The sequence below is a fragment of the Ambystoma mexicanum genome, chromosome 14, assembly GCF_040938575.1.
Source record: "Ambystoma mexicanum isolate Mex_15411 chromosome 14, UKY_AmexF1_1, whole genome shotgun sequence".
Taxonomy (NCBI): Eukaryota; Metazoa; Chordata; class Amphibia; order Caudata; family Ambystomatidae; genus Ambystoma; species Ambystoma mexicanum.
The window spans coordinates 169,754,691-169,771,217 of NC_090940.1; the positions used below are offsets into that span (position 1 = coordinate 169,754,691).

A 16,527-nucleotide genomic window follows, 5' to 3' on the forward strand; every position below is an offset into this window, starting at 1 on the left:
AACATCTGGTTTACTGATCCAGCGCACCCTATCTTTAAAGGCTGCATGTTTACACCCAACAGGATTACTGTTCTCACAGTGCACCCTATCGTATAAGGCAGCATCTTTATAATCCCATCCTACACTCTGATTGGAGGTAACCCCTCTCTTGCTTCAGACAGTGCTGCCAGTGTTCAGATGTTTCATGGTATGCTTTCTTTTCTTTCTCAGGGAATGCCCTATTAGTTCATCCAGTCACCGTGGCCGGCGTGGCAGCAGTGGGCGTTTTACTCCCAGGACCAGATGAGGTACCTTCTGTGGCACTCAACTTCTCAGGTCACATTGTATATGTGGGGACACCCCACATCTTCCTCAGCCATCCATTTAAGGAGCCAGGGTGTGCACCCTTCAAATGCCCATTCCATGCATGTCCTCCCTGATACCCGAGCACATCCTGGCAACAAATCTGAACTTGCTTTTTAATCTTCTAAATTCTTCTTTTCCACCTTCACAGATTTGGTATGACTTTCGGAAATTTGAACGCTTTCAAGGGGCTTCTGCGCGCAAGTTTTCCGTTACGTTGGACAATGTAAGCTCATAACTAATACTTTTTGTTTGAATCAACACTTAGCATGAAGTCAATTTCACAGTCCACCTTATATTTAATTTGCATTGTTTGATTTTTCCTAATACAGATGTTACAAGCAATACTGACTTTTTACTAAACCAAAAAGTTTAATTTGCATGGAGGGGTCCGCCTACATGTGCACTTACATGGCAAAGGTCTCCTACATGCAATTTTAGCCATTTGTATTCTGAAGTGCAAAGAAGAGGTTTAACAGGCAAAACCGTCTAAATGCTTTGTTTTTGCACTCTGTGTTGCGAAAGGTGTGAATGTTGCCTGCCACTTACTCTTGGCAGACATAGTTTACAATGGATTCCATTAGAATGTGCTGAAACAGGTGGATTCTGTAGGAACCTATTGTTTTTATGCTAGAATGAAAATGCCATGCTGGGGTGAAGCCATGTGGTTTTTTTGGAGGGGTAGCGGGTGGAGGGGGAGAGGCAGAAACAGTGTTCCCGTTTGCCCCATTCTGCCAACCAAAGTCCCCTGCATAGCAAAGGATTTAAGAGAGGTGTAACACTTCTATTCCTGTCTTTAGCACTTTTTTTTTTTTTACACCCCAGGGATTTAGAAAATGACACTCTAAGTTTCTTACTCTACTTTCTTGATGTTGGTTTCCTGAGTCTACTGTTGGTTCTACACCCGTTTGACGCTCCATACATTGTTGCCGAGGTATGCCCCACCTGGCTTTCATTATGTTATCTTATGAATGTATTGCATTTAAAACTTTTAATAGAGCAAAATCCTAGCCCAGGAGCGGTGCAGGGCTCTTCAAATAATGTACAAATCAGTTCCACACAAAATGAAGGCTACTCCCTGCTTTAAGTAGGATAAGAAATCAGTAGGACGGGGGTGATTCACGGAATAGTATTCGGGGGGCAGGGACGGAGAAGTGTCTTGCTTGGCCTAAGAAATGCTAATAGTGAGGGAACCTTTGAAAGACGTGGCCTACGCACTCCAAGGGCGGTCCAACAGAGATGTTCCAGTTTTCATACCTGGCATGAAAGATGGGAAGATTCAAATCGAAGATGTGCTAAAGGTAATATAATAATTAGCAGTCATAAAATGACTGAAATAAAAATATTCAAATATAAAAACGAAATGGAATCAAAATAGGTAAATGCATGTTCCAATCCCTCAGTTCTTTTAAAGGAAATCCATGATTCTTATGTACTAATTTATTTTATTCAATAATTCAAAGACCATAATATAAAGCTTTCCGTTTTAAATATCGCCTAGTCATCAAAGAGGCAAAATCTGCCTTTTTTTACCAACCGGATTCAGCTGGCACTAAATAAACCATGTTCCAGCTAGTGAGCACCCCTGCCTCCCATGAGGGTGGTCTCCACCCATATGGCTCCCTCTCAGATAGCCACACTCAGGGTCAGGATCAGGTAGCAGCTGCCTTTCCCTGGGCACCTGGGAAGAGACTTTCCCCGGAGATGCAGTCATAACATCGGTAGATTCATCACAATTCCCATTGAATATATTGTCCATGTGGAGTGCTGTTCCAAAACAAATAATCTAGATCCAAAAGTATGACATTGCTGATGTGATTCTAACCATGCGCTGACGTGGACATCTACTCCCAGTTCTCTTTTTTTTCGTTGACTTGTCACACCGTGGGGAAATAAGGTTGGGGGCCCCAACCGGGCCCCAATTCAACCCCCCCCCACTCGCGTAGAGAGCAGTTTTTGGACCCTATTGGTGCTGAGTACCCAGAAAGCTCGGGCCCACTTAAAGCCCTGAGGCTTCTCAATGCTGGCTACACACAAACATTGTTAGGGACATCTAGCTATGCAGTTTGACAGCACTCCCCCTATCGTTCACAATGTTAAAATCCACACACCTTATGGATGAATAGATTTTCAGCACTTGGTGAAGCACGACCTGGTTTGGTGCAACCCAAAGCAGAACCGTCAAAGATTTCGAACATCACTGAATAGTCACGGATAATGGCCGATTGAAAGTTAAGGGCTTACTAACCTTAAGGAGGTCCAGCCTGTAAATGACTTTACTCTGGGTAGACTGTGTGTATCCTGCTACCTGGATTACTGGTAGATTGCTTGGAAAATGCAGCTCCAACTGTTACAAGTGGCCTCTTGGAAGACCATGTGGCGCTTCCGCAAAATGGCGGTGCTTTGCTATTGCTCTGTGCGGAATCATCCAAAATGCACGAGTTTATTAGACCGAATAGGTGATTTGGCCGAATTTCGGCCGTTTGAAAATTCTGAACGGCTGAAAAGTTCAAGCAAATCACCCATGCGTTGCTAAGTGCTGCGCGGGCTACTGGGGTGTTCCTCGCACCCTTTCTCACTATATTGTGAGCAGGGGATGCAGGGTTGTCCCCTGCAGCCATCCCAAAAAGCCCCCTTTCCCAACCAAAAAAAGGACCCATAGGCGCTGATTCCCGATTACGGAAGTGATAGGGAACAGGCGTTGCAAGTCAGCGGCCGCAAGGTAAATAGGAGGGTGGGGGTGTGGGTGGCGGCAGGGGCAAAGGTGGCAATGTTCAGGGGAGAAAAGACTGAAGGTTATTTCGGAAAAATTATCTTCGGTCTTTTCTCCCTTGAACATTTGGATCTCAGGCTTTCAACCCCGGATCCCTCTGTGCAACTTGGAAATACTGTCATGATAACAGACGGAACAGAGCTGAGTGAGAAGGTCCATGACATGACGGAAGACCAAGGGATGGTGTAGAGACATCGCGAGAGCCCGCGCTCTCGCGAGATCTCGCTGCAGGCTCAAGCTCCACCCCCGCGCGCTTCGCGCGCATTACGGGACGAGAGGAGGACGCGATAAGGAGCGTCCTGCGTAGCCCCCCTGCTACGGGGCCCGCTCCTTACAGATCTTGGACAGAGACTCCAGCAATACATTTCCCCAGCCACCTTAGGCCCGTTGGCCCTTAGCATCAAGGCACACACGTTGTGTGCACACTGCATAAAGCTTGTGAGTTAATAAATACCACGTCACAAGATCAGAGGCTCCTGTCTTCATTGAAAGCATTATACTACATAAATTGGCGACGAGGATCACCACCAGGACCCACAGAGGAACATGCAAGGAGCAACGCCACCGCCACCATTTCTCCAAACTCCAGGTAGGCCTGCCATTCCATGGCCACAATGGCAGCCCCTATTCACGACATATGTGGAGGCCCTAGGTGGGGCGGGGTTTTCAGCGGCGAGGCGCAGGGCCATGCTATTAAATGCCCTGGGAGTGGAAGGACAGAGAATATTCGAGAGTCTCACCCCGATACCGGTGGCTGGCGACAATGACGATGTTTTCAAGGAGGCTGTCAGGAGAATCATAAAAAGGTTTGCCAGTAAAGAGAACACAGTGCTCCACCGCATACGCTTCTACACACGAAGGCAAGAAACATCTGAACCAGTTGACGATTACGTCACCAAGCTGAGGGAATCAGCGGCGCTGTGTAATTTTGGCAACAACGCGGAGAGTCTCATATGTGACATGTTGGTCGTCCACACTAACAGCCGGAAAGTCCAAGATAAGTTTATTGTCGAAAAGGAACTGCAGTTGGAGAAAGCGATTGAGATCGCCAGGGCAGTCGAGGAAACGGCGGGAAGACGTAAGGAGCTTACTGGGGCCCAGAGTTCTGCAGAAATACAAGCAGTGGGTTTCCATGCAAGAAAAGAGAGGCTGGCTGCTGACACGAAAGAAGGGAGAGGGAACAGAAAAGAACCCCTAAAGTGTCACAGGTGCACCAGCACGAAACACCTGGCGTTTGACAGGGAGTGCCCGGCCAGAGACAAGGAGTGCTCCATTTGCAAACGCATTGGCCATTTCTCCATTGTGTGTCGGTGGAGGAACAAGAAAGTCTCCAGCCTCAATGCAGATCGCAATACGGAGAAAGAGTCATCCTCAGAAGATGAAGGTAGACCCACTGTCATCATGGTTAACAGCACAAGAGCGAGGAGAGAGAAGCCTCATTGCGTGATCAAGATTGATGGCATGGAAACAAAGGTCATGGCAGATTCAGGGTCCGATCTAACGATCATTCCCCTTCTCACGTATAAGGACATGGTGGGGAAGGAAAAGGTGCAAGTGCTATTAACGAAGCACAAACCCACGGTGTTTGGAGGGGCGTCAGTCGAACTGCTAGGATATATCAAAGCCAAAGTGGAATTCAAAGGAAGGGAAACCATGACCAGGGTCTATTTCAGTCACGAAGGCCCAGCAGTGCTAGGGTGGGACGACCAAGACAAGCTGAAAATCAGACTGGATCCCAGCACCGAAGAACAAGTCCTGTCGGTCAGGGTGACGGGAGGCCTGTTGTCAAAAGCGACTACCCAACACTTTTCTCCGAGGAGCCGGGGCACATCAAGGGTTTTCTGCACAAAATAATACTCAAAAGGAATGCAGTCCCTGTAAAGCACCGAGTGAGGCCAGTACCAGCCACGGCAAGGGACATCCTTAGAAGTCAGTTGGAAAAGATGAAAATGGAGGGCGTCATAGAAGAAATCGAAGCATCTGAATGGCTGAGCCCTGTCGTGCTCATAAAGAAACCCCAATCACAGGAACTCAGGGTATGCATAGACCTACGCAGCTTAAACTTGGAAGTCATCACAGATAACTACCCCCTTCCAAGCATAAACGAACTCATTCTGTTAATGAAAGAAGCCAGGATATTTTCAAAACTGGACATGAGGAATGCATATCACAAATACAGCTACATGACGAATCGAAACCCCTCACGACATTCATCACTCCATTTGGCACATACCAATTCACCAAAATGCCATTTGGGTTGTCATCAGCAGCGTCGGCGTTCCAACGCATGATGGATGTCTTGCTGAAGAAAGTTAAAAACGTGGTGTACTTCCAGGATGACATCCTCGTGTATGCGGAGGATGAACAAGCGCACAACGCCACGTTAAGGATTGTCCTAAACAAACTACAAGAAGCAGGGGTGCGGTTACGCTATGAGAAATGCCTGTTCAGAGTGAAAGAAGTTGAATACTTAGGATATAAGATTTCAGAAAAAGGGATCAGTCCCAAACAGAATCTCATGCAAGCAATCATTAAAGCACCGGAACCAATCAGCAAAGAGGAAGTAAGGTCATTTCTGGGGCTGGCTGAGTACTATGCGAAGTTCATACCGAAGTTTTCCGAAACCACGGCACCCCTTCGCGATGTACTCAAAAAGGGCTCGGAATTTGTATGGCAAGAACCCCAAAAGACAGCGATGGTGAAGATAAAACAGCATATCATAGATGCACCATGCCTTCAACCGTTTAATCCGACGTGGGTAACAGTCGTCACCACCGACGCCAGTGCTTATGGACTGGGAGCAGTGCTAACACAAAAGAAAGGCGACACTGAACACGTTGTGGCCTTTGCATCAAAGGCATTATCGGAGGCGGAACAGAACTATTCCACCATTGAAAAAGAAATGTTGGCCTGCGCATGGGCGGTGGAACATTTCAGGACCTATGTATGGGGCACCAAATTCAAGTTGGTGACTGATCATAAGCCCCTTATCCATATGCTTAGCCCGGGAGGCACAAAAGTATCCACGCCCAGATTAGCACGCATTGCAGCCAAGCTGCAAGAGTACACGTTTGAGATCCAGCATATCTCAGGCTGGAAAAATTCACAAGCCGACTGCATGTCGAGACTGCCGGAGGGTAAGGATAAAGCCACCACGTTCCTCCACGGAGAATGCATAGTTGCATCCATTATGGACTTGAGAGCGCCATATTACCTGGAACTCAGTGAGAGACACTGGGAAGAGGAAGATGGGAAAGACCCCACCATGGCCATGATCCGCAAATGGACCAAGGAAGGTTGGCCAAGTGAAAAGGCGTTACCCGAGGGCATGAGACCCTACTGGAAGGTGTCGGACGAACTATCGGAAACGGAAGGGATAATCATGAAGTCAGACCAGATTATTCCTCCCACAGGAATGAGAAGAATCATCCTAGGTAGAGCCCACGCGGGCCACTTGGGAAACACCATGACCCGTCGCAGAGTGAGAGAAGCCTACTGGTGGCCATCCATGGACCAAGAAATTCGATCCATGATAGAACGTTGCCATGAATGCCTCAACAGCGACAAGAGACTCAAGGTCCGCCAAGCACCCCTAATACCCACAGAAATTCCAGAAGCTGTGTGGTCAAAGGTCGGCATTGACTTCATAGGGCCTTTGGAAGCAATGGCACCCGAACACCGGTACGGCATAGTACTGGTCGATTACCTATCCAAGTGGGTGGAGGCCGCGTTCGTCCCGAACATAACCACGGGAACCGTTATAGAAGTACTTACAGAAATTTTTCAAAGGGAAGGCCTCCCCAAGGAGGTAGTCACAGACAACGGGGTGCAACTAGTCTCAAAAGACATGGAGGAATTCTTAAAAAGGAATCACATAAAACAAAAGAAAGCGGCCCTGTATCACCCCCAAGCAAATGGGCTTGTTGAGAGGGCCAACAGGTTCATAAAAGGCGCCATCCAATTGGCAACAGCTTCGGGCATGGACCCGCTCAAAACCACCAAGGAGGCCATAGCAGCCCACAGACTCACACCAAATGGGATCACCCAAATATCCCCGTTCAAAATGTTGAGAGGGAGGAGTGCGGCATCCACGCTGATCCCACCATGGTTGTCGAAAATACGAGAAGATGAAGCGGTGGACATGGCAGAAGTAGTCTGGAGAATCGAAAGCGATAAGGCACGCATGAAATCATGGAGTGATCGGAGAAGAAGAACCAAGCAGACGTCAGACATCGGAAAGGGAGACTTGGTTAAAATCCAGTTACCGAAGAAAGATCAAAGCACAGGGTCTCGGTTTAGCCGACCCATCAAAGTGATTCACAAAGGAGCAAACCACATCCGCACGGAAGACGGGCGAGTGTGGAATCTTGAAAGAGTGGCACTATACCAGAAGAATCGAGGAAGAGCGAAGACCCCAGAGAGGTCACAAACGGAAACCGAAAGAGACTATGGAGCAGGCGAAGAAAGAGAACCAGAAAAAGACGACAGAGAGAGGGTTGAAACCGAGGTTGAACCGGAAGCACTGGGTGCAGATCCCGATCAGGAGCAACAAGAGAATTGCACACAAACTGATGATCGTCCCAGAAGGGAACACAGAAGACCGGTGAGATATAATGACTATGTTTTACAATGAGTTCGGTGTGCGTTGAAAAAGGGAGATGTGTAGAGACATCGCGAGAGCCCGCGCTCTCGCGAGATCTCGCTGCAGGCTCAAGCTCCGCCCCCGTGCGCTTCGCCCGCATTACGGGACGAGAGGAGGACGCGATAAGGAGCGTCCTGCGTAGCCCCCCTGCTACGGGGCCCGCTCCTTACAGATCTTGGACAGAGACTCCAGCAATACATTTCCCCAGCCACCTTAGGCCCGTTGGCCCTTAGCATCAAGGCACACACGTTGTGTGCACACTGCATAAAGCTTGTGAGTTAATAAATACCACGTCACAAGATCAGAGGCTCCTGTCTTCATTGAAAGCATTATACTACAGATGGGCTGATGCAAGGTTGGAGCTGGATATTTCTACACTATCATGAACATGCAGCCCGGGTGGTGGCGTTGGAGGCGGCCGGGCTGGTAGGGCTCACCCAGAGGACTTCTTAACTCCTGTGCAGAGCCTGCACTCCCCCAAGTCCACATAACCTTTAGAAGGTGGACCTCAACTAGCTACCCTGACCGAGAACAATTGAACAGAGCTTCTGGAGGCTTGCAGCCTACCATGTCTGCCATTGTGTAACGCACCGACATCTGCACAACTGACTGCAGAGCCGCACACGCCTATGCCATAACTTCTCGGCCCTGTTTCACGATGCTTATCTGCAGCACAGCACTGGCGCTTTCCTGCGCAACCCTTTGCATGGATGGCCAGCGGCGCGACGGCATTAACAAGTCGGATCCGGAAGAACTTGGCCGAGAGGACTGACAGCGGCCTGCACCTTTGGATAGAGCAGTGACATCGCCAGCACAGCAGGGCAGGAATTGTGTTACAAGGCAGAACACAGCTGTGGCAAAATGTGTCTTGCCGGAGAGTGCCGTTCCGGCCCAAGACCCCCCCCCCCCACCCTCGGTCTAACTCAGTCTCCAAAATCTGCACCAGAGTGAGGTTCCCTTTGTCGTCATCATCATCAAGCAGCAGGGGGACGTACTATCGAATTGGTAATAACCCCTATCGCTACAGTGCTTAGAAGTGGGCAAATTTAACATGAAGCACTATATTAAAATGTGATATTTTGTAATAAGGTCCTAACTATACTTTTACAGGCACATCTCTATAATAATAAAAAGGCAAGATGTATGTTATTTATTATTATCATTATTATTTATTATTATTATTTATTATGACTCCATGCTCAGTCGGGACTGCCCCTTCGCTTTTTTTCACCGCTAGAGGGAGGTGTTGCATTATTTCTCGAACAACTAAATACATTACTTTTTTTCTGCCATACAGAGGGCTTTCTGTAAATGCAATTATTTTCAACATAACACTTGGCCCTTGTACACTGGCTTTTCCACTAGTAGGCTATATTCGGTGACAACAGGCATCACTTACAGGGAACGTCGATAAAGCAGAGGTCCGTAAAAGTCCATCTAATTAAAAAGGTAGGGGCGAGTGAACTAAAGTAGACTCGAACACATGTTTTCACATAACACGCTACCCCATGTTCCATAGCTGGGGGTTAATTAGGGGACCAAAATGCTGTAGAAAAGCTGTAAGAAAGCAGACGCAGAATCAGAAATCAAAACAAACCGGACGAATGCGCCTATAGCAAACATAACTAGCGCCACGAAGTATCAGGAATGCCGCACAAGTAGCCGGGGAGCACAGCCACCGAGAGTCACACTGGAGCAGAACCAGAAATATTTTGCAACACAGATATGGAAACAGACATTAAGGCCAATTCACATTGTCTGGAACTTACAAGGTGGCACCGAGCAGCCACGTAACGCAGTGCTGAGGGCTCACATAAAATGCAGCTTGCGGCGCCTTGCAGCACACATGCCAGGGTTAGCATGGTACTAGCCACGTTGGGATAGGACGCAGGGGCAAAAGACACAGCTTGCATCGTACCAGCAAGCAGATATCTATGCGAGGACCCAGTGACGCTGGAACATAGGCAAGGGGAACTCCAAGGCAGCCTCAGGATTCATGAATATTGGCAGGTGGGCACTCAAATGTAACCCCGGGACTCAGGACTAGCTCTAGCTATCACCATTTCAGTGTATGATCCTGGGAACCCCATCTGCTTATTACACAATCTTTCAGCAAACTGGGCATCAAACTTACATTCCCACCTCAAGCTTCTCATGTCTGCCAATAATGGAGAGCCTGTGCCCAGGTGCTGAATCTAAAGTTGCTGGTAAACAAGATGTGCTTGGGCTTCCATAACTATGGAAATACTAGTTCCACCGGCAGTGTCATGTGCCACCCTGCCAGTGACTAAGGATGCCACCAGGGACGGTTCACTTGCAAAGGCAAAATCAGTTTCCAGGGAGTGAAGGAATCAGGCGACTTGCAGCATTGTTTGCTAATGTCATATGTGACGTTTCTGGACAATGCGTCCCTTCTCTCCAGAGGGGAGCCTCCCCATTGAAGCTAGGGAGGTGCGCCCACTATGCAAGACCCTCCCGAGGGGTCTGGGCAAGTGGGACCTCACTGGGAGTAACTCCCCTCTTGTGGACAAGGACTTCCATTCCAATAGGGAACTCCCAGTCCAAACCACCCTTTCTGCACATATGGATGCTAGAAAGACAGTTGCTGTTTCAACCACAATCCACAAAGATCCTTCTTTGACCCTGTTGGATTCAGGTAATGCTGAACCTCACCCGAATGCCATGGTCAGGAAAGACAGACACAATTTCATTAATTTCAATGATGTCTATAAGAAGGAGTTCTCCTCCCACGGTGGGAGGAGCACGACTGCTATGGGGAGGCGAGTCTCTGTAGCAAGAACGTCCTGTAGGGGCGGAGCCACACCAAGCCATGAAGCCTGCGGTGGCATGCACAAAGAGAGACCGGTAGCTGGATGCTGGATGGTGAGTGCCTTGACTGAGCAAGAGGCTCCGGTCAAGAAAAACGACACAGCTGGAAGACAACCGTTTTCCCCGGTGGTGTGACCAGTGAAGAGCAGTGGCGGGTCGGTCACCCAGCAACTGACGCCGAGACAGGAGAGGAGCCCGAGTCTCCGAACTCCATTCAGCTTGCGTCTGTTATGCCGAGGGAGGAACCACAGGAATACCTACGCTATCGATTTGTGGATGCCAGTGGCGCCTCAAACATATTGGGGGTAATTCATAGAATTCAGCGCACAAGTGGTGCACGCGGCTGGCGCACAGTGTGCGCGTGCGAATCCCTGCGCCAGCCGCGTATGCTAAAATCCATTTCCGCGCACAGCGTATTCATGGATTCCAGCCACCAAAACCAGCCGTGGCGCACAGTGGCGCAGCGACCCTGCAGCAGCGCCAGTTACGCCCCCAAGAACGCCTCCCGCGCAGGGAAAAGCCATCAATATACCCAATCCAGCGCAAAGGGCTGCGCTAACCCTGTACCAGCACAGCAAGCGGGCTACGTGTATCGCTGGGGTGCGCTGGAAGTACCTCACGCGATTGGCCCCGTGCGAGCAGGGTACGCGTATTTCAGGGGTGCGTGGGAATTTCCACACGCGATTGGGCCCTTGCGAGCAGGGTACGTGTATCTCAGGGGTGCGCGGGAAGTTCCACACGTGATTCCATCAGGGTACGTGTATTTCGGGGTGCGCGTGAAGTTCCACACGCGATATCAGCATGGTACGTGTATTTCAGGGTGCAGGGGAAGTTACACACGCGATTTCCTCAGGGAACGTGTATTTCAGGGGTGCGCGTGAAGTTCCACACGCGATATCAGCAGGGTACGTGTATTTCAGGGTGCAGGGGAAGTTACACACGCGATTTCCGCAGGGAACGTGTATTTCAGGGGTGCGCGTGAAGTTCCACACGCGATATCAGCAGGGTACGTGTATTTCAGGGTGCATGGGAAGTTACACACGCGATTCCAGCAGGGTACGTGTATTTCAGGGGTGCGCGGGAATTTCCACACGCGATTGGGCCCGTGCGAGCAGGGTACGCGTATCTCAGGGGTGCGTGGGAAGTTCCACACGCGATTCCATCAGGGTACGTGTATTTCGGGGTGCGCGTGAAGTTCCACACGCGATATCAGCAGGGTACGTGTATTTCAGGGTGCAGGGGAAGTTACACACGCGGTTTCCGCAGGGTACGTGTATTTCAGGGGTGCATGGGAATTTCCACACGCGATTGGGCCCGTGCGAGCAGGGTACGCGTATCTCAGGGGTGCGCGGGAAGTTCCACACACGATATCAGCAGGGTACGTGTATTTCAGGGTGCATGGGAAGTCACACACGCGATTCCAGCAGGGTACGCGTATTTCAGGGGTGCGCGGGAAGTTCCACACGCGATTCCATCAGGGTACGTGTATTACAGGGGAGCGCGGGGAGCACCACACGTGAATTGCACGTGTGGGCCCTCCCAGGTGTTCCCTCTACACCCTCCACGGCCCCTGCAGGTGGCTCACACCACAGGGGCCTACCCTGCACATGTCCTACAGGCACCCCACCCACCATGGCCATGCCCCCCAGCCAACCCACATGTCAACTTGCACTACTGCCCACCAACGCATGTCCCCCTGCACCCCCAGCCACCAGGGGCAGCCTCCACCAGGCCCCCACCCATGTCTCACACCACCCCCACCCCCCAGCACTGTGGGGCACCTGCCAGCAGGCCCCCACCCATGTGCAACTCATGTTCCCCACCACCCCCACCCCCCAGCAGTGCAGGGGCAGCCTCCACCAGGCCCCCCCATGTCTCCCACCACCCCCACCCCCCAGCAGTGCAGGGGCACCCACCACCAGGCCCCCACCCATGTCTCCCACCACCCCCACCCCCCAGCCACCAGGGGCAGCATCCACCAGGCCCACACCCATGTCTCACACCACCCCCACCCCCCAGCAGTGCAGGGGCAGCCTCCACCAGGCCCCCCCCATGTCTCCCACCATCCCCAGCCCCCAGCACTGTGGGGCACCTGCCAGCAGGCCCCCACCCATGACCAACTCATGTTCCCCACCACCGACCCAGCACTGTGGGGCACCTGCCAGCAGGCCCCCACCCATGTCCAACTCATGTTCCCCACCACCCCCACCCCCCAGCACTGTGGGGCACCTGCCAGCAGACCCCCACCCATGTCCAACTCATGTTCCCCACCACCCCCACCCACCAGCACTGTGGGGCACCTGCCAGCAGGCCCCCACCCATGTCCAACTCATGTTCCCCACCACCCCCACCCCCCAGCAGTGCAGGGGCAGCCTCCACCAGGCCCCCCCATGTCTCCCACCACCCCCACCCCCCTGCAGTGCAAAGGCACCCACCACCAGGCCCCCACCCATGTCTCCCACCACCCCCACCCCCCAGCCACCAGGGGCAGCATCCACCAGGCCCACACCCATGTCTCACACCACCCCCACCCCCCAGCAGTGCAGGGGCAGCCTCCACCAGGCCCCCCCATGTCTCCCACCACCCCCACCCCCCAGCAGTGCAGGGGCAGCCTCCACCAGGCCCCCACCCATGTCTCCCACCACCCCCACCCCCCAGCACTGTGGGGCACCTGCCAGCAGGCCCCCACCCATGTCCAACTCATGTTCCCCACCACCCCCACCCACCAGCACTGTGGGGCACCTGCCAGCAGGCCCCCACCCATGTCCAACTCATGTTCCCCACCACCCCCACCCCCCAGCAGTGCAGGGGCAGCCTCCACCAGCCCCCCCATGTCTCCCACCACCCCCACCCCCCAGCAGTGCAGGGGCACCCACCACCAGGCCCCCACCCATGTCTCCCACCACCCCCACCCCCCAGCCACCAGGGGCAGCATCCACCAGGCCCACACCCATGTCTCACACCACCCCCACCCCCCAGCAGTGCAGGGGCAGCCTCCACCAGCCCCCCCCATGTCTCCCACCACCCCCACCCCCCAGCAGTGCAGGGGCAGCCTCCACCAGGCCCCCACCCATGTCTCCCACCACCCCCACCCCCCAGCACTGTGGGGCACCTGCCAGCAGGCCCCCACCCATGTCCAACTCATGTTCCCCACCACCCCCACCCCCCAGCACTGTGGGGCACCTGCCAGCAGGCCCCCACCCATGACCAACTCATGTTCCCCACCACCCCCACCCCCCAGCACTGTGGGGCACCTGCCAGCAGGCCCCCACCCATGTCCAACTCATGTTCCCCACCACCCCCACCCCCCAGCACTGTGGGGCACCTGCCAGCAGGCCCCCACCCATGTCCAACTCATGTTCCCCACCACCCCCACCCCCCAGCACTGTGGGGCACCTGCCAGCAGGCCCCCACCCATGTCCAACTAATGTTCCCCACCACCCCCACCCCCCAGCACTGTGGGGCACCTGCCAGCAGGCCCCCACCCATGACCAACTCATGTTCCCCCCACCACACCCACCCCCCAGCCACCAGGGGCAGCCTCCACCAGGCCCCCACCCATTTCTCCCACCACCCCCACCCCCCAGCACTGTGGGGCACCTGCCAGCAGGCCCCCACCCATGTCCAACTTATGTTCCCCACCACCCCCACCCCCCAGCACTGTGGGGCACCTGCCAGCAGGCCCCCACCCATGACCAACTCATGTTCCCCACCACACCCACCCCCCAGCCACCAGGGGCAGCCTCCACCAGGCCCCCCCCCATGTCTCACACCACCCCACCCCCCAGCCACCAGGGGCAGCATCCACCAGGCCCACACCCATGTCTCACACCACCCCCACCCCCCAGCAGTGCAGGGGCAGCCTCCACCAGCCCCCCCCATGTCTCCCACCACCCCCACCCCCCAGCACTGTGGGGCACCTGCCAGCAGGCCCCCACCCATGACCAACTCATGTTCCCCACCACCCCACCTCCCAGCCACCAGGGGCAGCCTCCACCAGGCCCCCACCCATTTCTCCCACCACCCCCACACCCCAGCACTGTGGGGCACCTGCCAGCAGGCCCCCACCCATGTCCAACTCATGTTCCCCACCACCCCCACCCCCCAGCACTGTGGGGCACCTGCCAGCAGGCCCCCACCCATGTGCAACTCGTGTTCCCCAGCCAACATGTCATCACAATCTAGATCCCTGGTCCCTATGGTCAGCCTCCAAATGCAAAACACCCACCCGAGTATTGCATCCACCCACTCATAATTTGCAATTACATCACAGAACACCAATTGCAAGTTCCGAAACAAACACATTTCCCTCACATACACCCAATGGGTGTCAGTGAATCTCAAAACACATATCATGAAATGCATGAAACCAATGAGATACCACACATTGAAGTTCACCAAAAAAAATATGTATTAAAGGAAACATCAATAGAATAAAAAAAGAAGAAACAGAAACGTGAATGTACAAAAATGAAAAGAAGCATGTCCGTCAAAAAAAGCAAAACCAAAAATAAAAATCCAAAGTAATGTCCAAAGTCGATGTCCACAAAACAAAATCCAATGGGAAATGAAAAAGAAAGCCATTGCTCCATGGTCAAAAATAGAAAAATAAAATACAATCCAACTGTCAACTATGTACATGGGAACAATCCAGGGTCCATTATCCCAACAAAATAAAGGAAACCTATCTAACTACACTAACTAATAAAAAAAACTATATACAAAAATGTGGCCAATGTCCGAAAGGTCCAAATAAAATAAAAACACAAATGAAACCTAACACTACCTAGAAACTATGTACAAGGGCAGCGGGCTAGTTTCACGGCTCACTTGTGGATGTTACGGGCCAGGGCATCATCGAACTCCTCCTCAATGTCCCGGAGGCGGTCCTCCTCCATGGCCCGAGGGTCCGCAGGGCCGTCGCGGTGTCCACCTCCAAACCCCTACGGATTGCCTCGAGGCACACGGCCCGCCTCAGGGCCCTCCGCATGGAGTTCTCTGCCCTGACCATTGTGAGCCGTGCCTCTTCCGCCCGCTGCCGCTCCGCATCTATGGCGTGGCCCAACCGCTGCCACACGGAAGACACTCTCTGTCCTGGGTCCTCCTGCCCTCCGGCCGATGCCTGCCCCTCCGATGTCAAAGGCCCCGAGCCTTCATGGCTCCCACCATGTTGCTGCTGCTGCTCTGCCTCTGCCCGTGCACTGCCTCCTGCTGCCTGCACATCCTCCGCCGGCTGGGGTGCAGTCGTAGATGTGGCCACCCCTGCTGGACGTCCGACTCCCGACTGTGGCAGGGATGCCTCCTCCACCAGCCTGGCCGCACCGTCAGAGGCAGCACCACAGGGCACCCAGGTGACTGATGGGTGGGAAGATGGCACAGAGGACGACTGGCGCGTAGGGGGTCCAGTTGAGGAGGGGGTCGGAGCAAGCCCCATCAGACGGAGGAATCCGGCCTGGGTGACCTGTCCCAGCAGGCTGACGTGGTCAACGAGCCATTCGAGATGACGTGCAGTCTCTCCATGAAAAGACTGCAGGTCACCTTGCATGGCCCGTTGACGCAACGCCACACCAGCCAGGACAGGCTCAACCCGGACCTGGATAGCCACGTCCGCAGGCAGAGGAAGGCCAGTTGACGTGAGCTCATCCCCTGCCTGAAAACGGGTCTGGACGTAGGCATCCCTGCTGGTGCAAGATGATGTAGGGACAGGATCGGGGACAGGATTGCACACAGGCACCTCCACGGCGGCCTGTGCTGCCTCCTGTCCCTGGTCCTGCACTGCACCACTAGCACCAGTGGGATCCCCACCTCCAGACCCCGTCTGTGGTGCTTGCACGGCCTCCTCCTCCACCAAACCCCCCACCAACCTGGATGACTCCGTGCCATCTTCCCCTGTTGGGCCCTGTGGTGTCCCAGCTGCCCCTTCTGCTGCCGAGGAGTCCAA

At 53.3% G+C, this 16,527-nt stretch overlaps 1 protein-coding gene across 1 annotated transcript in view; it reads left to right on the plus strand.

The window, feature by feature from the left end:
- GANC (glucosidase alpha, neutral C) overlaps positions 1-16,527 on the plus strand; it is a 730,404-nt gene that overhangs the window by 547,891 nt on the left and 165,986 nt on the right. The window contains 2 exon segments of the mRNA XM_069638822.1: positions 211-287; positions 494-568. Of these exon segments, the coding sequence (XP_069494923.1) occupies positions 211-287; positions 494-568 (152 nt within the window).